At 28.8% G+C, this 22,785-nt stretch overlaps 1 protein-coding gene across 2 annotated transcripts; it reads left to right on the top strand.

The window, feature by feature from the left end:
* The first annotated feature begins 396 nt into the window (after positions 1–396).
* Positions 397–22,413, top strand: LOC126835289 (protein crumbs). 2 transcript variants are annotated; one of them, XM_050567779.1, is made up of 38 exons: positions 397–707; positions 3,220–3,587; positions 4,309–4,495; positions 4,575–4,700; positions 5,024–5,125; positions 5,208–5,324; positions 6,040–6,157; positions 6,224–6,362; positions 6,426–6,636; positions 7,421–7,540; positions 7,893–8,101; positions 8,776–8,950; positions 10,271–10,504; positions 10,594–10,830; positions 11,492–11,572; positions 11,781–11,930; positions 12,101–12,249; positions 12,317–12,398; positions 12,486–12,599; positions 12,766–12,925; positions 13,348–13,533; positions 13,604–13,823; positions 14,262–14,504; positions 14,568–14,780; positions 15,044–15,218; positions 15,292–15,602; positions 15,661–15,933; positions 17,001–17,519; positions 17,587–17,812; positions 17,924–18,090; positions 18,649–18,818; positions 18,917–19,090; positions 19,172–19,359; positions 19,543–19,661; positions 19,730–19,886; positions 20,184–20,347; positions 20,427–20,531; positions 21,764–22,413. In XM_050567779.1, the coding sequence occupies exons 1-38, from the start codon at positions 686–688 to the stop codon at positions 21,989–21,991; spliced, it is 6,939 nt and encodes a 2,312-aa protein (XP_050423736.1). In that variant the 5' UTR covers positions 397–685; the 3' UTR covers positions 21,992–22,413. The 2 variants fall into 2 exon arrangements, with proteins under 2 accessions (XP_050423736.1, XP_050423737.1); XM_050567780.1 differs by lacking the exons at positions 7,893–8,101; positions 8,776–8,950.
* The last annotated feature ends 372 nt before the right edge of the window (positions 22,414–22,785 follow it).

Here is a 22,785-nt window from a genome sequence, read left to right as displayed (position 1 = left end):
CCGAGGCCCGAATATCAACAACTTCAAATAAAACAATTTTTATATAATATGTATCTAATTTTTTTTGATTTTAAAGAAAAAAATTAAAAAGGTATTCGGTTTTTTTCTCTCTCTTTTTCTTTCTCTAAAGGCTATTAGCAAAGTGGATTATAAAATCCACCTTGGCTATTAGGTTATTGGTGAAAAATGATTATTAGAACAGTTGTCTATTGGAGTTTAATGGTTTTGGTTAAAGTGGTGCTATCTCATTTTTAAAATCTCGGATAGGTGATCCATAATAATGTTTTAGTGATAAGCTCCAAAGAGCTATACTATAGAATTGTTTAAAATATCTTTGATAAAAAACAAAAACATTGTAGTGTTTATCTTTCCGTTTATCGTTCATTCATAATAATACTACCAACACAAGTTAATTACACCTTGTCTCAAGAGTCAAGACTCAAGTGTCATAAACCGTAATTAACGTCTCCGTTTTAAGATTGTTTACTTTTTAGATTTTATAGTTATTGTTTAGTTTTTAAATTTGTACACGGATCAAACAGCTTATATTATTAATTAATTGTTTGTTACGTGATGGTCATGCCGCTGTCCATTTGAGTTTTGCCACACACTCGCGAGACGTAGGTATCACGGATTGACGTTTTTCCGACAACTATGTTACGTTCAGTGAAACACTAAAGAAATAATGCGGATTATTATTTTAATTGGTAAGAACTGTTTGTAATGTTTTTAATAATAATAATAAACACTCCAGATTAATCGTCGCTTTGTTGTTATAATTAATCATAATAAAAACTAGGCTGTGTTGATGACCTGTATTAATATAGAAATACCTACACAAAGTGACGAACTTGATGATTTATAGAAACGTTGAACTTTGATTGACTTATTTGACCAAACATTTCATAAATAAAACATAGATTTTTTTATTTACATGCTTTTAAATTCATTAACGATAAATAAAAAGTACAAAGTAGTATTTGCGATACAAATAGTGCAGTGATAAAATAATGGTAGATTTTTTCTTAGTTGGCATTTATTTCTTATTTTATAATTTGTAGCAGTTATTAAATTGAATGGTGCCTATATAATTATCAAAAGTATGATTGAAGATTATCTGTTGAAAAATGGGGTCTGATATTATGACTAGTACAAAAAATCAGTTGGGTAGTCTTTTATATTTATCGTAAACTGGTTTTGTTCATTACAGTTATTTAATCTACAAATTTTATGAAGTTATGAATACTAAAATGCTTCATTTACCTTACGATTAGTAGTACTTGTAAGGTAAATCAACATTCATGTGAAATATAATACATTTGCGCCTTCAATGATAAAATCTAATAAGTTTCAATCTTTGCTACAAAAAGTAATACGTTTGACTCTACATAGGTTTTTATATGTGGCCTTATATGAAATTGACAATATTTATTATCCATTGACAATAACTATTTTATTTTTGTTTCTGATTTTCTTTAGACACAGCATTTAGTTTCCTAAATTGCTAGAACAACACATTGGGAGAATGTATCACTTTCGTTTAAAAGAATCTTTTCAGAATATTGTTGTTAATATAATTGAATAGCTCCCTTTATATTATATAGGTGTATAGTTTAAATTCAATTTGTTACATTATACAACAAAACCTGACCTTTTTTTTTGGAAATAATGGAACTATGTACATTTTGTAAAAAATGTTTTCCCTGAACAGTTACCCGGATCTAGCTAGCCTCATATATTTGCTTACAAAAATATCTGAATTTTATTTTGTTTATAAAAAAAAAAAAAACTATAATGTTACATTAATTTCGAGACCAGTTCTGAATTTAGTTATAAATAGAGATTTTGATTCTTGTTCCAAAAAAATGTTATATTTTATTGAACAGTGTCATTATCAAGATTATTTAAAATTCTTATGTAATATGAAAGGGTTCTAATTGTTAAAACTATTAATTGCTTATTTATATTTGCCAAAGCTAGCCAGACTTAGATTTTGTTATTAAAGTAACTTAAAATGTCATCATTATAAACTATTTAAAACTAGTTAGTCGTATATTATAGGTATTTTATGTTCAGTTGTAATGTTTAAATGTATGTTCAACTTGATTTTATTAATCCATATTACATGTAGGTAGTATTTGGTACAGCTAATCTATTACTATTTGAAAATGTGACTACATATTAAAAAATGTAGGAATTTATGTATGTTATTATAAAATTTTGGATAATTGAAAAACAAATTAATTTGTTTGGGTCTTTCAAAACTTCTGTACAATTATGTGCAGATGCTAAGATGAATTATGTGTTGAGGTCAACAATATGTGTTTATTGATCGGATATAATATAGAGTTAATAACACCTATTGTTATTGTATAAAATAGAATTTGTATAGCCAGTGGAATGACCTTCATGTTTTTACACAATAGAATAACGGATGACAAAAGTAACTATGAAGAAGACCTATGCTAGACAACCGAATTGGCAAGGTTGATAAATACTTAAGAAATTCTTGAAGCATGAAATGTAACAGGAAATGTAGTACATTGACCATATAATGAAATAAATAGCAATTGTACTAATAATCATTTAAAAACACTACAAACACATATATATATATGACTTCAAGAAGATTTAAAGGAAGGGAAATATTTATAATTTTTTTCTCATTTTTGGATACTAGAACTATTTAAAAATATACTTGTAAAGTTTTTAATTCAAATACACTATACAGTGTATTTATGTACAGTAAAACCTGTCTAAAACAGAATCATACAAGACTAAAAAAATATTTCATATTAACCCTCGACTTGTTATAAATGTAAATAGTAAGCGGTATGGCATATTTCTAAAATTTAAACTCTTGGCAGTTTTGAAAGTTTTGTATTCAAATCAACATATGATATATATATAAATATTTTAGGGTTTTTTTTTAAATTTTTATTTCATCCTTTGAGTTTCCTTGTTAGCACAATAAGTTTTTATTTACAATAGGAAAATTATATGTTATAAGGAATAAAACATGTTATGTTTAAAAATTAAATGCTGCACAATATCTGCAGTCAGCAAAATAGTTGAAGAAACAACAATGTTAATTTACCTTACACAATTTGTATTTTTCAAAAACTGTGTTTTAATGAACAAAATAAAGATAGCATATTTTTACAATTATTGTATACTATTTTACACATAATTCTCTAGGTTCTAATTATTTGTTTTCAGCATATCTATTTGTGCATTTGATATGTACAAATACGCAACGAATTGGAGGCTTTGACAGAGAAGGCTATTTTAACAGTTCATCATGGCTGCATATGTTTCCCGCCATTTCACTACATAAACATGTTGGCTTTAGCTTCAGGACATGTTCAGGTGGACAAATATTTTCACAAACGGTTGGGTCTATTGAAATGCCGTATACCCAAATTGGTATGAGTGTTTTTCACGATGGCTTGACATTTAACGCGTTAATCGACAAAAGACATTATGAGTCAAAAATGGCAGGAGATTTTTTCGACAATACTTGGCATAATGTCAATTTAATGTATAAACTCGGGGAATTGACCATGTCAATTGATAGCTTTCAACAGGTAAATAATTTAAAACATTTTGTATCTTATTTAAATCTTGTGTATTCCATACCATAACGGAAACCATTTAATAATTTAATTTTTCTTACATTTTTTACTACTGCATTTTTATGATGTTTGTAAACACAAAATTTATGTTCTTAAAAATTTGGACTTAATTTATTTATTATTAATTTCCTTGTTTAATATTTGATTTTTTTAACTCATTAACTACCACGGTACTGAATAGTACCATTTAAACTAGGAGTTATCTCATAGTTGGCAGTCAACGTGTTAACAAACTAATATAAAAAATGTATAGAAAATGTTGTTAACTCATAATTAGATTATTAAAATTGGTGAACATATGTTTAATAATAATATGTCACAAAAATGTTGGACAAAATCAAGTGTTATATACACTATGAAAAAAAAATCAATCCTAAAATGATAAAATAACAGATGAAACAAAAATTTGAATTTTAGTTAGTAATCTTCCATTAAGTTAAATTAAAAAAAATATGTAAGACATTGACAGTTAAGATAAAAATTTGAAAAAAATTAGGAAGCCTTTTTTGTGATAATTCATCATGAACTAAAAGTGAACAAAATTTCAGAAAACCAGCAAATGCAATAGTCAAAAGTTGTACTGTTTGACGTAGAAATCCAATAAAATTATACTAATGCAAACAAAAATTATTCAGATACATTTATAATTCATTGTTTTGACATTTTTATTTAGGTTATTGCTAACTCAACATTCAACACTGAAATTTTAACTGCTGATTTATCTGTCGAACAATCGATATTAAGAGTGGGTGACGGATTTGAAGGATGTCTGTTAGAAGGACCCAATTTTATTTTTAACTCGTCGTTAAACCAAGGATACAAAATCATTTGGGGGCAGTGCCCATTAAGCAGTCAGTCATGTATGTTAGAGTCAAAACTTACAAATCTTAAATTAAAAAAAACTGAGCTATTTCAATAGAATATTTTAAAATTGTTCAGGCACTGGTATCGATTATTGTTCACATGCCCCTTGTATGACACATGGAGTTTGCATACCCAAAGAGAACAAATATCACTGTATATGTCATCCGAGATATTCTGGAAATAATTGTGAAATAGACAATGGTAAAATATATATTAATGGTTTTAAAAAGGGTTTAGTTCAAAAAAAAAAAATGTTTCTAAAATAAAATTTATTTTTTAGAATCTGATTATTAAAACAATTTTTTTAGTGAGTTTCCGAGACATTTTTGGAACCAATAAGAGAATAACTAGAACACAAAAATATTTGGTTTTTATCTTTTTTTACTATGTAAAATTATTGTACAATTCAAAAAATATATTTTATTTAAGAAACAAAAAAATTCTAGTGAATTTTGCATGGAACTTGTTCTGGGTTCGTGGTTGTAAATCTGTGTGCTAATAATTAATATTAAAATTTATTTAAGGATCTCCGTGTTCTAAACAAAACAACCGTTGTATGCATGGATTGTGCGAAGAAGTAAAACACGGAGAAGATTTTATGTGCCATTGCGATAAAGGATACACCGGTATTATTATATATTTTATATTATTGTAATAATTATTTTATTAGAATTTATTAAGTTTAATTTTTAACGTTTTATTGTGTAGGAAAATTTTGTGAAATTGAATTATCTGCTCACATTTGTGATAACAATCCATGCAGAAACAATGGCACTTGTAAATATATCCCTGGTGGGAAAAACTACGAATGTGTCTGTGCTCCAGGTAATTAGATGTTATCAAAATGGATTGTAAATTTATGTTAAGTGTTAAACCATGCTAGAACTAGTAGAAATTGTTAATAATCGGCAAAGGTCTTTAGATCATATACAACATTTTGCTACTAAATGGGAGAAAAAAAACAAATGTTCGTTATAAAACATATTTTATTTCACTGTTTTTAAAAACAACTGTTTGAAAAGATGTGTGGGTGCCTCAGCAGTTCAAGCGTAATACTGTGTAAGCCATACGAGAAATTTTAAAACGGGTGTAAACGCCATAACTCTTATAAGGTTAAACATTGAAAGTATGGGTATTTTTTTTTTATTCAATCTACACATAATTTATTGAATGGAAGCCATCAGTTATCTCAGCTGAGACAGTAATATTTTTTTAAACTAATAAATTAATTTTAATAAATCAATTATTGTTCATGACTTTTAGTAAAATAATGTCACATACACTTGGATCCAGAAATTGTTGCTTACTCTATATTTTGTACGTTATTCCTAACTAAAATTCTAATGAAGTTGCTTACGACAAAATGAAAGTAAATTTTTACATAAAAAGTAAAGTGATGTTGGTATGAAATTGGAGCAGTTGATTAAATGTAAAAAAGGATATTTTAAAAAGATTGCTCAAGTCTTTTTGTAATGCAATTGTCGATATGTTGTTTTTTAGTTATAATATTATTAATTTTATTTAAATACTTATAATGCAGGTTTTAAAGGAGACGATTGTGAAATAAATATAAATGAATGTCTATCAAGTCCTTGTCAACACGGAGGTATATGTATCGATGGTGTGAATAACTATACGTGCAGCTGCAGTAAAACAGGGTATTTTTTTTTACATTTAAAACAATTTTAATCATGTTATCAATAAATTTCTAAATGTTTGTTTAGATATAAAGGGAGAAACTGTGAGACTAACATAAATGAGTGTGAAATGAATCCATGTTCTAACCAGGGTGTATGTTTTGATAATTATGGCAGTTATACTTGTCAATGTCAATCGGGTTTTGGTGGCGTCAACTGTGAATTTGTAAACGACTACCAATAATTTAGTAATTCAAATAACAAACTAATCTAATCAAATACTTTCCAGGATCTCAATGAATGCATATCGAATCCATGTCAAAATGGTGGTCAGTGCCGTGATCAAGTCGGAAGTTATGAATGTCGATGCGCTCCAGGATTTTTAGGTAGAAACTGTGAGATTGATGTTGATGACTGTGAGTCAGCAGTTTGTCCGCCAAATTCTTTATGTATTGATGGAATTGCGTCTTATACTTGTCATTGCAAATCAGGATATATAGGTATAATTAAAAAAACAAATTGTCTTTACATTAAAGTTTTTGGAATTTAATGTCGCATTCCATAAGATGTGATAAAAATAGATATTTTAGAACATCTTTCTATCTCAAAACAATGGGTTTTTCCATTTTTATCATAAAATATTGATGTAAATAAAAAAAAATTCCATACTATTTTCTGCCATATTTTTTTACAAATTCGTCACTATAAAATATATTGTCGCCATCATGCCAAAAGTGGCCAAGTGTTTTTTTGTAATTTTTGTGAAACTTTTTCCACGTAGTTGTAAGGATACAAAAATTAATTTAAACATGTTTTTGCACTTGGTCACTTTTGGCACGATGGCGACGATATAAGAGAATAAGGATTCTGTTAACGAATATGAGACGGAAAGGGAAGCAAGAATCCAAATCAATTCTGGTCTCAAAAACGTTTAGAATTGGAATAACCAATAACACAAAATTTTATTTTTGTGACAATATGTCCCTTTTTATCCCACGAATATTTATTTTTTGAATAAAAATAATTTCATTAGATAAAATAAATGTCAAAAAAGTCCATTTTTTTCAAGAAAATAAAAAAAAAATATTAATTTTTTATTTAAATCACCATTTTATAGAAAAAAACCCTAAATGCATTAAGTGGAAAGAAAATGACTGAACATCTATTTTTAGCACCTCTCATGGAGTATAGTCCCATGTTACTACAGAAAATTCAATTTCTGTACTCGTGGTATATATTTGGAGATTTACAATTGAGTAAAATTATTATAATTCTTTTGATTAGGTTCACCTCCAAATTGTACGGAAGTTACAATTTGTAATAGTAGTCCTTGTCAAAATGGAGGATCGTGTAATTTAATAGGAAATAATCAATACAACTGTTCATGTTTACCAGGATATACAGGTATTTAATACATTTATGTATGGTAATTTTTGGGTTTTTTGTTATTCTTACTTGTTTTTTTTTTAATTAGTTATATGATTACGTAATAAAACTAAATGTTTTAGATGTAAAATAGTTTGTAGATATGTTCAGTGGTGTAGTCATAGGGTATTCGTAGTATGTGTATAACACATCTCATTTTTTTAGTATGCGTGTATTCAGTATTCATAAAAGTGGCTGACGGGTGAACCACACTCAGTGTATACCCATATGACTACACCACTGAATATGTTTTAGTTTTTGTGACAGATGCACTAGTTTTTATGTTTTAATGCACAATAAGCATGGGTACAGTATTCACACAATATTACAGGCGCTTATTGTGAGCATGGTAACATCGTAGCTCGTTCGCATGCCGATGATGTGTGTGTTCTCATGCCTTGTCTCAATTCTGGCACTTGCATAACTCAAGGATCTAACTATGAATGTAAATGTCCTACCGGCTTTACTGGTCGGAATTGTGAGATGACTTTAAAGTGTAACGCTGATCCTTGTCAGCATGCTGTGTCTTGTCATGACTATGTAAGTCAACAATTGTCGTCTCGTTATACAAATCCAATAATCCTTTCATAAACGTTTTAAATCAGTCTTGGGTAGTAATTTAACGAAAGTACCATGTTCCAATATATTATTACATTTTCTGCTGAGTAAATCCATTACTTTTTATAAGTAATCGGAAATAAAAACCCATTTCAAAAGTTATTATTTTGAAAATAAGTAAGTTACTGAATTTTTGTTTTGGTTCATTTTAAAGTATTGAAAAATTTCACTTTAAAAACATCATCTTTGACTATTTAGTACTAACCATTTAGTTAATAAAAATTAAATGTTGTCAAGCCTATTACTAAAATTTAAAAAAAATATCAATACAACTTTTAGTAATCTCAACAATTTTTTTTTTTTATAAATAATTTTGATATATTACAAAAGCTTCATGCCCAAGACTGCATTTTTTTATTTAGAATGTTAATTTTCTCATTGTCTTTCACCCGTTCTCACCATTTAAGCTTAACATTTAATTATAGCTTAGATATTAAAATTAAAGGCTAAACATTACTTAAATGTTAAGTCAAACTGGCGAGAATGGCTTTATAAGTCTTGCGAATGTTTTATTTATTTATTCGAACTCCTTTTTGCCTAAATATTTCTGCACTTAATGTAGTATCACGTTAACTTTTTTTGTCACTTGTATGTAGGCTGGTGGGTATTATTGTGAATGCGAATCTGGTTGGTCAGGGCCACAATGTAATCAGCGTATCGGTGATCTCATTCATGCTTGTGGTCCTCACACTTGTGCTCACGGTGGATCTTGCACTACACTTACTGGACAAGTTGATCTTTTCCATTGCGATTGTCCGCCAGGCTTTACTGGTAAAAATAAAAATCTAAAATAAATATTGAAAATAATTTTAAATAAAAACGTGAAAAGTTAAAACAAATAGAATGAAAATTTCATGGATCTTATACTTATAGACAGCATATATTCCTTCTACAACACAGTATTAACTCAATAGATATGAATCTATATATGAGACACCGTCTCAGTGTCTTCTATGTTCAGAGTTTGACTTTACTTGAGTCCTTTTCTATCTAGATGAAGCATTAAATTAAAAATATATTTTATTTAAATATTAACGCAACTAGAGGAAAGAGCTAGAAATGTTAAAATCCTTTTTAACTTCTTTAGTCTCAGAATAATGTCAGCATTCAATCAGATATAACTATGAAGCCATTTTTTTATTGTTACTGAAATTCTGAGGGAGCTTTAAGAGTTCTTAAAGTCTCTTAAAGTCTCTAGTTCCACCAATATTTATTTTTCAATTATTTATGATAAAAATATATATATTTTTTTTAAATTTATTTGCTATCTATTTTTGATCAAACAATTTATGTGTTATAAATACATTTTTAAAAAAATATATACATTTTAAATTATTTCACTATTTCAAATTATGCATCACTATTAAAAATAATTAAAAAAAAAAAAATATATATATACTGAACTTAATTTTTATTGATTATTTATGAAAATGTATTTTAAATAATTTGAAATTAATTTAGACAATATGTTTTCTATAAATAATAAACTAAATAAGATTATCAATTATTAATTGAGTTACAAATCATTTTAGACGTAAATAAAAACGTATTCATTATTCGTCAAAATATCAGTTTATGATGTAAATACTTCTAAATTAATGAAATAAAAATAATATGTATTTCTTATTATTTTTAAGTGCTATTATTATTATAGAATCATTAATAACTTATGTACCAATGTACATACTTTTTACTTATGGATAGTAATGTATATAACATGTTTTAAGTGTTTTTATATATTGGTTTATTGTATCTGTTTGGGTTTTGGTATTTTAAGACGTCTCCTAACGGTTAAAATTAGAAATACTTAATATGTTTATGTATAAGTTCATAATACTTAAAGGTGAATTATTTAATTATAATATTAACATTAAGTATAATTGCTTACTTTTAACAACTAGACGGGCTATAATAAAGTCACTAATGGGCTACATCACACTATTTTTTTTTTTATACATTATATAACTGAAAAACTATAAACTGTATAGCTGATCTATTAGTATGAGGTCTATATTTAACATAGATAAAAACAATTGACTTCTCTATGTGTATTTATGCAATTTATTATACATTATTATAACTATATTACAGGCCAAACGTGTCAAATAGATATTGACGAGTGTTTGTCTAAACCTTGTTTGAATGGCGGCATATGCAACGATCTTATAAATGGTTTCCGTTGCGATTGTACAGACAATTTTATGGGTACGTACTGTCAATTGCCTTTTGACACTTGTGCCAAAATTCCTGGACCGTGCCTTAACAATGGGTCTTGTATCCACAAAACATCTTCACTTAAGGATTACACTTGCATGTGTCCTTTAGGTAAATTATTATTATCATATAATATAATAAAACTAATGAATTATGTTTTAAATGTTAATGTTATGAACAATTTTTTTTTTGTTATTTAGGATTTGAGGGTAAAAATTGTGAGTTGAACATTAATGATTGTTTAATGGTGACGTGTCCGCCAGGAAAAACATGCATTGATGGCGTTAACACGTACGAGTGCAGGTGCCCCGAAGGTTTTACTGGTGACGACTGTTCAAAACCATTAAAAGACTGTAAAGATCGACCCTGTAAAAATAATGCTACTTGTGTGGATAATATTGATGGATATTCTTGCCAGTGCCATACTGGTTATACAGGTAATTATTATACTTTCTGCTGTAATGGTCGCATTTTTCCGCCCGTTATCACTTGTTTATAATATTCTAAATTAGCTGCAATCTGTACCCATTATCATGCATGTAACACATCTCTTACCAAAAATTTAAGTATTATATTGTAAAAGAATAATAGAGAAATATTGACATGCTAATAAGGCGCAGAAAAAAGATTTAAAACCCATAGATTGATCTTTAGTATCATAATAAAAGAACCTAGAATATTATGCGTAAGTGTTTTTCCATGGGTTGCTTTTCATAGTTCCTGATCGAAAGCAAATTGAAATAGCCTGTCATAAGTATGTGTCTTTTTGTGTTTCATCAGAGTACAGAGTCGTAAAAGTTTTTAGAAACTTTGTATTGGAATGGCTTTCTTCCCGTGTGTATCCTTCTGTAGGATTTGTAATCATTTGTCATGAATTCAGGAAGTCCACAAAATGACATTACTAACACGGTCATCTTAAAAACATGATATCTAAAACTCAATTTTACATTTTTTGAGATTGGCTATGATGGTCCTTGGCAATTTTATGTGACCATTACATTAATATAATTTTTTTTTTTTAATTCATTTTTAATTGGGTATTTGTTAATTAATTCCATAACACTGTTTTAATATAAAACTACTTTTGGATTTCTAAAGGTGTACATTGCGAACAAGATATAAACGAATGTGAAGTTAACAAGGAAGTATGTAATTATGGAATCTGCGTAAATACTAATGGTACGTATATCAAACAAAATGAGGGATGTTTGAGGTTACGGTTTTGAAATTTAATACAATTGCATTGGTGCTAGGTACTAAATACTCATTTCCTGAGCACCAAAGTATTTTAATACCCCTTAAAACATAACCTAAACATAACTCCTTTAAACATAATCATTTTTCTCGTATTCATACTTGTTTTTTATATTTTAATGTCATTATTTAGGTAGCTACCAATGTTTTTGTCGTCCTGGTTTTTCTGGTGACAACTGTGATGTAGATTTTGATGAATGTTTATCACAGCCATGTTTTAATGGAGCGATCTGTGAAAATAAAATTAATGGTTTCAATTGCATATGCCCTCCTGGATTTAGCGGTAAGTTGCAACTATAAAAAAATATAGTATACATTAAAGAACAATCAATAATTTTTAAGTGTATTATCAATTAAAAGTTTTTCTATCTCTGAATCACAATAAATTAAATATCGATGATATTGTTGAAAACTACTACGGTTATTAATTATACTTATTTTTTTCCTCTTTAGGAAAAGTTTGTAGTATGGACATAAATGAGTGTAATTCTAATCCCTGTCGGAACGGTGCTACATGTGTTGACGGAATAGCGTCATTTACTTGTACATGCCCTGTTGGTCTAACGGGAAAACTGTGTGAAACAAATATAAATGATTGCGAGGTAACACATATTTTATATTATAGTAAAATTATTATCCAATTTAAACAATGTTAAAATGTATTTCTAGTCATCGCCTTGTCAGAATTCAGGAATGTGTATAGATGGTATCAACAGCTACGAATGCAACTGTACGGACACTGGCTTTGAAGGTATACAATATAATAATATTATTAAAACAAAGTTGTAAATTATGTCAACCTAGTTAATATGTATTCACAATTATGTTTGTAATTTAGGAAATCACTGTGAAATTAACATTAACGATTGTATTCATAATCCTTGTACCAATAACGGAACTTGTGTGGACGGAGTTAAAGATTATTCCTGTAAATGTTACCAAGGATACACCGGTAAGAATGTAAAAATTAAAATTGGTAAAATTCTGGCCAGCAATTACTCAAAAATATAAAAAGAAAAAATTAGCCAACAATATTACTAAATATGTATTGTTATCTGTTTGTTATATTTGTTAACTATTTATTGATTGTTAAATGATAATCAATTATAATTTTATAGGGAAAAATTGTGATATTGATATAAATGAGTGTGAGAATAACCCTTGTCAATTCGGAGGGACTTGTCTAGAACGATCTAACTTATTGCTGTACAATCACACTGACAAAAGAAATTTATCTTCAATATTTCAACAGGAATTCAATTACGCTACTGCTAGTGGGTGAGTTGAAATAATGCCAATTAAACAAAAAAAAAAAAACTATTTAAAGTTGCATGCTACTTTTTATATCAGTTATATTTAATCAGTTTTTAATTTTTTTCCTTAGTGTTTTTATACTAAATGATCTCAATTTTTTTATTGTAAACAACAAAATCTTTAAAAAATACAGATCTCAGTGAAAAAATGTTATATTATAACACGTTTTGCTCATTTTTTATATTTTGTACTTAATGCAACTTCCCTACTGATGTTGAAATATACTATCTTTCGTAGCAAGAAGTCACATTATATTTTTTAAGGATCGTCAATATATAGTTTTATAAACTGTTATAATTATATTTTTTTGTTGTCATTGAAATATGGTTTGAAAACTATAAGTTAATTAATGTGTATAAGTTTGTATTAATCATCATGTATTTCAGATACGAATGTCTTTGTATGCCTGGCACTACAGGAGTGAAATGTGAAATTGATATAAATGAATGCGATAGTAATCCATGTCGTTGGGGAAGCTGTGATAACCGAATCGGTGGATATGCCTGCTTGTGTGATGATGGATTTGAAGGAGTGTATTGTGAAATTGAAATTGATGAGTGTGAAAGATTTAAGTATGTTATAACCATTATTTTCTTTTGTGTAAAATATATTTTAATAACGTGTTCTTTATTGTGATTAAAGACCTTGTGAACACGGGACATGCATCGATAGACGTGCCGGTTATTATTGCGACTGTGCTCCAAAGTATGGCGGAAAAAATTGTTCAGTGGAATTGATCGGGTGCCAAGGGCCTCACACTTGTTTAAATAATGGTACTTGTAGGCCATACTTGGTTGACGAAACTGAGCATCGATATAATTGTACTTGTCCTTACGGATTCCACGGTGATATATGCGATAAAGTAAGTTATAATGTATATTAGTATTACATAATAAACTTCTTCTTTTGTTTAACAGTTTGTGATCACAGCGTCAACACAACTTCTTTCCATCTCTATATACTTATTCCCAATTAATATTTCCCATTTTCTCCAGGTCTTCTTTGAATCCACTCATCAAAAGCTTTCTGAGTCTCCTCCTTGGCCTTTTATCTGTTAGTCTTCATTCCATAGCTGATCAGAGTTCTTCCTTTTTCCTGCACATTGCATGTTTAAAACATAGCAGTCTCTGCCCTTTATAATTTGTTATCCACAGTAATTTTGTTATCTCTTGCAGCTCCTTTTACTTCTTATGTTAGTGTCTCTTTTTACCACCAAGAACTTAAGAAAAAGGAACCTATAGACTTCCAGTGTCTCAGTTGTATAAACTAAAAACTAAAAATATGTTAATTTTTATTTCAGACCACAACTATGTCTCTGGCAGGCGAATCACGTATTGTAGTTAACACCACAAGAGAAGAAGGTTATGACATATCATTTAGATTCAAAACCACATTGCCCAGTGGTTTGTTGGCGATCGGCGGCGGTTCAACATTTTACATTTTAGAGTTGGTCAAAGGCCGTTTGAATCTACATTCCAGTTTATTAAATAAGTGGGAAGGGGTATTTATTGGCTCTGAGCTAAATAACAGTCAATGGCAAAAGGTAGACATCTATTTTTGAAATATTCCCATGACACTTAACTCACTTTGGTTTATTATTATTTAGGTATTTGTCGCTATAAATTCATCACATTTAGTACTGTCGGCTAACGAAGAACAAACCATTTACCCTATTAACCTAAACGAAGGAGCGAATCCAACACATACCAGTTTCCCTACTACCTACATTGGCGGAACAATATCAAATTTGAGACTTTTACCTCATGGTCCTCCATTTTTCATTGGCTGTATAGAAAATCTTTTAATAAATGGACAATGGGTAAGGCACCAATTAAAAAATTATAATGCCAGATTATTCAAATAATTACTTTTTAAATGAACTAATATAGGTAATACTAATATAGATTATACTGTTTGATTAAAAAAGTTATTCAAATATTACTGTTTAATTAGCTTAAATTAGTTTAAATAAAAAATTAAAAAATATATATTATGTATGAGGTGAAATAATTATTTTAGTATACCTGTTTCAAGTATTCAAATAATTTTTTTATAATATCTTATTGTACCATTGATGTTTAGGTTTTACCTGATGAAAAAGTAGAAACAATAGGTTTGACCAACATTGATATTGGTTGTCAAAGAAACGATCAATGTAATCCCAATCCTTGTCACAATAGCGGCCATTGTACTGATTTATGGAAAACGTTCAGCTGCACGTGTGAACGACCGTACTTAGGAAATACATGCCAATATAGTATGAGAATAAAATTATAAACTTTATTATTATTTCAGAGAAAAACATTTATCAAATTTTTTTTTTTTATCAGGTTTTCCGGCGGCAACATTTGGCCATGAAAATATCACCAATGGTCTTGTTACTGTAAACGTGTTTGCGGTAGCAAAACGAGCAGTAAGAAATATTGTAGATATTTCAATGTTTATCAGAACCCGTCAAACACGCGGAGCAATATTTTATTTGGGATCTATGCCGGGAAGTGTAACGTTCTCCGAGGAAACTCACATTGCTGCCGAACTTGAAGGTGGCGAGCTCCTGGTGAGAATACAGTTTAACGCAACGCCAGAATCGTATACAGTGGGAGGCGTGAAACTGGATGATGGTCATAATCACTTAATTCAGGTAAATTTGTGATATTGTTATTTGTATTCGTTTTTTATTTACTCTATATTGAATTTAGGTGGTTCGTAATATTACTTTGGTCCAAGTTAAAATCAATGGCACGGAATATTTTAGAAAAACCATCAGTGCAACAGGTCAATTAGATGTTCAAGTTTTATACTTAGGTGGGTTTCCGTCTTCAAAACCGACAAAAAGAGATATACCAGACACACAAGCTGCTATGGATACAATTTTACCGCGGCCTAATACTATCGAAAGACACATTCGTCAGACGACCGCTGATAAGTTTGAAAGCATACCACACTTCAAAGGGATCATACAAGATGTTCAGGTACTGAATACTGGTTTTCAATACTTTATGAAGGAGAAAATCTGATTTCCAAATCCTTTTTATACTTTTGAATTTTATTTTTTATTTATGTTAGACTTAATTGTCTGTCATTCCTAATAATTAATTGCATTTTTAATAGGCATATAAACATAATAGCAAATATTGTATCGGTACCTGTGGCTGTTGAATTATTCCCAAATGGCAACCTAGAAATTTACTACAGTCAGTTGCCCCCTTTTTTTTTGCACTTAAAAAAAAAGTTTGATTATAGATTTTTAAGAAAGTTATTGTATATGTTATAGTCCCAATCTAGATCTACGCTCCATCAAATCTTCTTGATTAGATGTCCTAAATTTACGTCCAAATAAATGAAATAAGGAAGTTTTTACTCGGGAAAGGGTTTTTGATATTTTAATAGTAAGAATATTCCATAGAAATTTAGAGCTAATTTGACTATTTTTTTGAAAAAGTTATACCTAACACGTAAATTAAAGTTAAAAAATATGCTATTATTTAAGATGTTTTTTCAATTTTAAAATGTTAGGGGTGGCTTTAAAAATGTTAGCCTAATAAAGTATTTAAAATATATGGTGTTCCTTACACAAAAAATAAAAAATGTTATAAAAAGAATACCTTCTCAGCTACCAGTCAAAGCTAAAACATATTTGTAGTTTTTCATTAAATTAAATTTGTGTTTTTTTTATTATCAACATAAATAGGTTACTATGAAATTTACTATAATATTTTTGTGTAGTAGTTTTGAGATCTGAAGGTCATAGTTGAACATCCCTTTTTTTTAGCCTAGGAAAACTGCGCTTATCTTCATCATTAAGCATCTGATATTATTTAATGTCTTTGGTTTTTGATTTTGGGTATTTAAGAAAACAATCAGAAATTGAAATTTCCTTACTTAGGGTGTTTTATGGATTTTCAGTTTTATTTCGGATTCAAAGCCCTGACAATTATTATTAACTAAGTTATGATTTTAAACATGAATCAAGCCTCTTCTATAGCAGTCAATTGATATTGTCTGAATAAAGTTATTTTATATTACTTGTGTGTTTTAGATAAGCAATGGATCTTACATCATGGTTGTAGAATTTTATCAATTGGGCGTACACAAAGATTTGGTAGTTCCGAAAGCATTTGGTACTGTATCTTTTAATCAAGAAGAAGTTCTCGAGGGTATTTTGTCTGACGATGCTTGTCGCTCAAATCCTTGTCACAATGACGGTGAATGCTCGGTAACATGGAACGACTTTATTTGTAAATGCCCATTGGGATATAAAGGCAAACAGTGTCAAGAAATGGAGTTCTGTCAGTTACAAGACTGCCCGCTGGGTAGTGAATGCCGTAATTTGAACCACGGATACGAGTGTGTAGCCAATGTAACGTTAGTTGGTCAGAACACCTCAGAACCGCTATTGCAATATTACTTTGTAAGAGGACAGCAAGCTATTCCTTTGACACATATTGAAGTGAGCTATAGAACTAGGACTGGCGGAACAATCATGTATGTTTCAAACAAAAAGAAAGCTAGCGATACCGAATTCAATTTTTTTACCATGATTGCATTCAAAGATCAAGTAAGTTAAGACATATTTATTTCAAATATAAGTAATAGTATCATTTATTTAAATAATGTATTTGTAGTTCATCATTGCGTGGAAATTAGAAAAAGACGGATCTATAAATTTAAAACACGTACACAAAGATCATTCGGATTCAGAATGGACAACTATGCTTTTTAAATTAGCGGACAATAAAATTCAAGGTGGCTTAGTCGGCGCGATAGACGACACCAATCAGTTCATAGTTGCGGGCAATTTTTCATTGGTTAATTGGGTCGAATTGGTTACATCAAACCCAATACTTATTGGTATACATAATTTCTATTATAATATGTTTCAATCAATTAGCACAAACAAAATCCTAGTGGGGTTGACAAAACTGTTGATTATGTTGTTATAGTTTTTGATTTAATTTTTAGGAAGAGGAGAACACTACCACAGTGACATGTCCGGTACTAACGTAGACCATGCAACTTATATAACTGATGCTGAAACAAATTCTTTAGATATGATCGATTCCGATTTGGGATTACACCTTGAGGATGCTATTCAACATGATATAACTTCGGCGGGTGGTTTTTACAAGGTATTTGCTTAAACTTCATTAAATCTAATCAGTGTTTGGAAAGAACACATTCTTTTTCAATGAATGCTTATGAATGTGTTTATACACAAATTATAAGAAGGTGGAGGCGTTTAGCTTTTTATTGAATATAAATGATTTTCTCATTCATTTAACCTAGTTAACGCCACGCACATAGGTCACGTTACTGTAAATGTATTAGGTTATGTATTTTAATTGGTCAGGCCAGGTTTTTTCATAAGTATTAAAGATACTATTATTAAAAATATTTCTCTTTCTTTTTACTTAATTTACAATATTATGATGCACTTGTACTGTGAATATTATCAATTGATTATGACATAGTAATAACTTAAACTTGTTTACCTACTTTATGGACTATTTTGAAAAGAAAAAAAATTACAACCAAAAGTCTTCTTTTTTTAGAAGAAGAACACGAATGCTTCAATTTGGAAAAATTAATGTAAGCATATTAGTGAACGTTCCAAACACTGATTAAAACTATGTTTATATTAAGATTACTTGTTGAAAATTTTAAACAATAACTTGTAACTTTTTAAGGGTTGTCTTGGTGAAATTCGTATGGGTAGTTTACTATTACCATATTTTACACCATCTCAGCTTAATACAAACAATCAAACTGATCATTTTGTGTTGTCATCATCGTCCACAGATACATTTGATTTAGACTGCTTACTTTGCTATGACACAGATTGTAAAAATAATGGAAGGTACTGTGTATATACATTTTTATTTATTTACTTGAGACAAATTTGTTATGTAGATATGTTAATGTACATTTTTAACTAAATTATTATTATACTTTCAGGTGTAAAAAAGCTACAGAATCATACTTATGTGAATGTCCGGCCGGTTATGAAGCTGAAGATTGTTCGGTGAACATTAACGAGTGTATTTCTAATCAATGCCAAAATGGAGCAGAATGTATCGACGGTATTGCTAACTACACTTGTGAATGCAAAATTGGTTGGACTGGTCTTCAGTAAGTTTAAATTTACATAATTAATATTTTGACCTTTAAGTTCGCCAATCCAATATGTAATATGTATATTATGTATTTTAGCTGTGAAATTGATATCAACGAGTGCGCTTCATATCCATGTCAACATGACGGACTATGCATTGACCGTCTTGGCGAGTTTGAATGTAACTGCACTAATGAATACGAAGGGCAGACGTGTGAACAGTTAAAATTAGTGACTTGTAATAACATGCCGTGTAAAAATAACGGCAACTGTGATGACATTCCAGGTAAAATATTATAGTTAAAAACAGTGTTTTGAAAAAACTGGTACAATTTTTAACGCATTCAAATTTTAAAACACTTTTTGGGTGAATATTCCAAATACTGGCATTCCAAAATTGTATGGTATGGTTTTTCCATACAGTACTATTTAATATTTAAAGAAATTATATTTACCTTTTACATTACAGATCATTTGACTGGTAATAATTTCACTTGTTCGTGCATGGACGGTTTCTTGGGTGCGACTTGTGATACAGCATTTTGTAATGATAATCAATGTCAAAACAATGGTGTTTGCAAACCTAAGGTAATATGTGGTTTAATATAAAAATATTTCAGAAATAAAATTGGCTAAACTAAATCTTAAATTCACAGGAATCTCCGTTTTGTGAATGCCCTGTTGGTTTTAAGGGAAAACTTTGTGAACAAAATATTGATGACTGCATCGAAAATGGCAACCAACACAAATGCCTTAATGGCGGTCAGTGCATTGATGGAATAAATGAATATACGTGTAATTGCACCGAAACAGGTACAAGTTTTATTTGTAACTTACCAGGAATAGGCAATATTTTACTTCAAGATTTAAAATCAAACCTGGGTACTATTAAATAGTACTTTGCATAATAAATTTTAAATTTTCGCTGAAAATAAAATCAATTACAAGTTATGAGAATTTTAACTTAAAATACCTATTTAATAGTTGGTATTTTAAGTATATTTTATCACATTAATTTGTATTTTATAATTTAAGTATTTAATGTTAAGTATTTTGCCCATCACTGCACGTCACAATATAATTATTTTTAATAATAATAATTACTTTTAGGTTACACGGGTGATGACTGCAGTATAGATATCGACGAATGTGTTGAACTCAATGTTCGTTGTGGCCATCGAGGAGAATGTAAAAACTCACCAGGATCGTACAGTTGCCTTTGCGAAGAAGGATTTTGTGGACACAGTTGCCATTTAATTAATCCGTGTTTAACAGTAAATTATTTGTTGACTTATTGATAAATTGCACCAATTGTACCGGGTAAAAAATCATTCTTCAAATTTTTTTTTCTAGGAATCACCTTGTAGTAATGGAGGTACTTGTCAAGAACGTTGTACTGAAACAATTGACTACGAGTGCATTTGTATTAACGGATATGTTGGAAAAAATTGTACCGAGGTAAATAACGATTTATCTGGATTTTTTGTTAGAATTATTGCTTTAAAGCAATATGTGTGGATTCCAGATTTTTAAAATTATTTTCTTTTAATACTGGTTATGAATTAACACTGAATACACAATCTTGTTATAAAAACTTTTTTTTTTTATAATTACTGATAATTTCATACATATGACAAATTTTTACACAATATTTAACAAATATGTTTCTTTAGGCAACCTCCTTTAGGCTTTATAGGCAACCTCTCTTGTGTGCTTAACTAGTTTGGTGTTAGGTTGGTATAAATCATCTTAGCTCCAATTAGTAGGGGATACACAGACGTAAAATGTGAATAAATAAGATATAACTAATATGGATGAGACTTAACTTAGCCCTCCTTTCTCTAGGAAATGCCTAATAACTGTTTAATTGTTCCGTACAAATTTCAAATGGATCCTACCATTTTTTTTTTTTTTTTTACAAAATATAATGTGTAAGTCAAAAGCTAAAGTTAAAAGATTTAAAGGATTTAACTTTTCAACTTTTGACCAACCAAAGTATGATTTTCATACAATTTTGAATCTATAGCTATTAACAATAGTTATAGGAAAGTCTATGGAACTAATTTGAGTTTTTTTTTTCAAAAAGTTATAGCTTGCCATAATTTTGAGAGGAAAACAAATTGATTTTTTGGCGTTTTCTCAATTTTGAAAGAGTACAGTTATAAATTTTTCATTTTTTGTCTCAAAAAGTGTATTTTGAGTACAATTTTTCATGATTAGATATGCTTTATGAAGAAATTGGTTTAGCGATTTGGAAGTTTTTATAGATCCAAACATAAAAATATAGAAAAAATACATCATAGTAAAAAAAAAAAAACCTTCCCTGCTCTGCATTGAAGGTAAAGTTCAATATAATTTACAATAAAATGTTATAGATATTAAAAACTATATGATTTCGATATTAATACTAAACTGAGATTTTTTTTTTTATATTCATTTACAACATCCGGTTTTTAACTTCGGTATTTACAAATACTACCGATTAGGCATTACTTCAGGCATTATACGATTTTGGTTCTTTGTATATTTTTGGTGGTTTTCTTTGCTGTATCAAATATCTGGGCTGGTTTCGTGGACTAAGCCATTCACTTCTTTAAATGATGTCATTTTAAAATTAGAAAATTGTGCAACACTTGGCTGAAGAAAACATATCACTCTATTTATCTAAATAATTTTTTTTTTTTTTTTAGTTACCCGTTTTTGCGGGTCACAATTATGCGGACATTGCTTTAATCGTAGGACCAATACTACTTATTCTTCTTATCGGCGGTATGGGTAGCTTGTTTGTGCTCTTGATGATGGCACGCAAGAAAAGAGCTACGAGGGGTACTTACAGCCCTAGTTGTCAAGAATATTGTAACCCAAGAGTGGAGCTGGATAATGTACTAAAGCCTCCTCCAGAAGAACGATTAATATAAGTATTATTGTTTTGTAATATGTATTTTTTACTATAATCACTAACTATAATTTTCGTAGCCTCGTTTAATTTTAATTCTATCATTATGATCTCCTTATTATTTTTTTATTTTTTTTTTTTGCATAGCGGCCATTTTTACTTTTTACAAGCAATTTATGTATTTCACTGATAATTGTGTAAACAACAATATTTTTCAATATTTGATTCGATTTTTTTTATTTGTGTGTTGTTCATTTATGTTGTGTAATATCCGAAGTATTAATATTTAATTATTTTTTAAGTAAAAGACCAACAAAATGTTTATAGTATTAAAAATATGTAAAAACGTTTTGACAAATTTAAATTAAATTAATAATATTGAAACAAACTTTTCACTTTTTTTTGAAAGACCGAGCAATTGAATAAGTATTAAGATTTTTTTATTTATAAAAATCTGACCTTAGAACAAAAAAAAACCAAATTACTCTTATTTTATATATTATGTACTATAATTTAGTTACAATTTATACAAGGGTTTAACTCAACATTTAATTTGTCTAATACTGCAATACTATTATCACAAATAAATTATTGATATATCTAGTATATTTTAATTTTCTTAAGAAATATATTTTTCTATTTCCTAAAATTCTATTTTAGAAAATTTATTTTTGAATTTTGCAGTTGTTTTCAAATAATGTTTTTTTTTCTTTTTTTCATAATATGACGATTTTAACATTTTGTATCAGTTTTCAGTATATTTAACTTTATTTTAATGATTGAGGAATTAAATAATGCAATATTTTTTTAATATTT

Source organism: Adelges cooleyi, unplaced genomic scaffold, assembly GCF_023614345.1.
Source record: "Adelges cooleyi isolate 19-005CV unplaced genomic scaffold, UGA_ACOO_1.1 ACOO_flye_CR_arks_rails_tigmint_CR_PRNA_23, whole genome shotgun sequence".
In the NCBI taxonomy this organism is placed as follows: Eukaryota; Metazoa; Arthropoda; class Insecta; order Hemiptera; family Adelgidae; genus Adelges; species Adelges cooleyi.
Note: the sequence above shows the minus strand (reverse complement) of the source record. Positions and strands in the feature narration are given on the sequence as shown.

Excerpts from the sequence above, each read along its gene's own strand:
- LOC126835289 (XM_050567779.1), top strand. The coding sequence starts at position 686 with ATGCGGATTATTATTTTAATTG. Across the intron at positions 5,325-6,039 it reads CGAATGTGTCTGTGCTCCAG|GTTTTAAAGGAGACGATTGT; the intron begins GTAATTAGATGT and ends CTTATAATGCAG. Across the intron at positions 17,520-17,586 it reads TGATTGCATTCAAAGATCAA|TTCATCATTGCGTGGAAATT; the intron begins GTAAGTTAAGAC and ends ATGTATTTGTAG.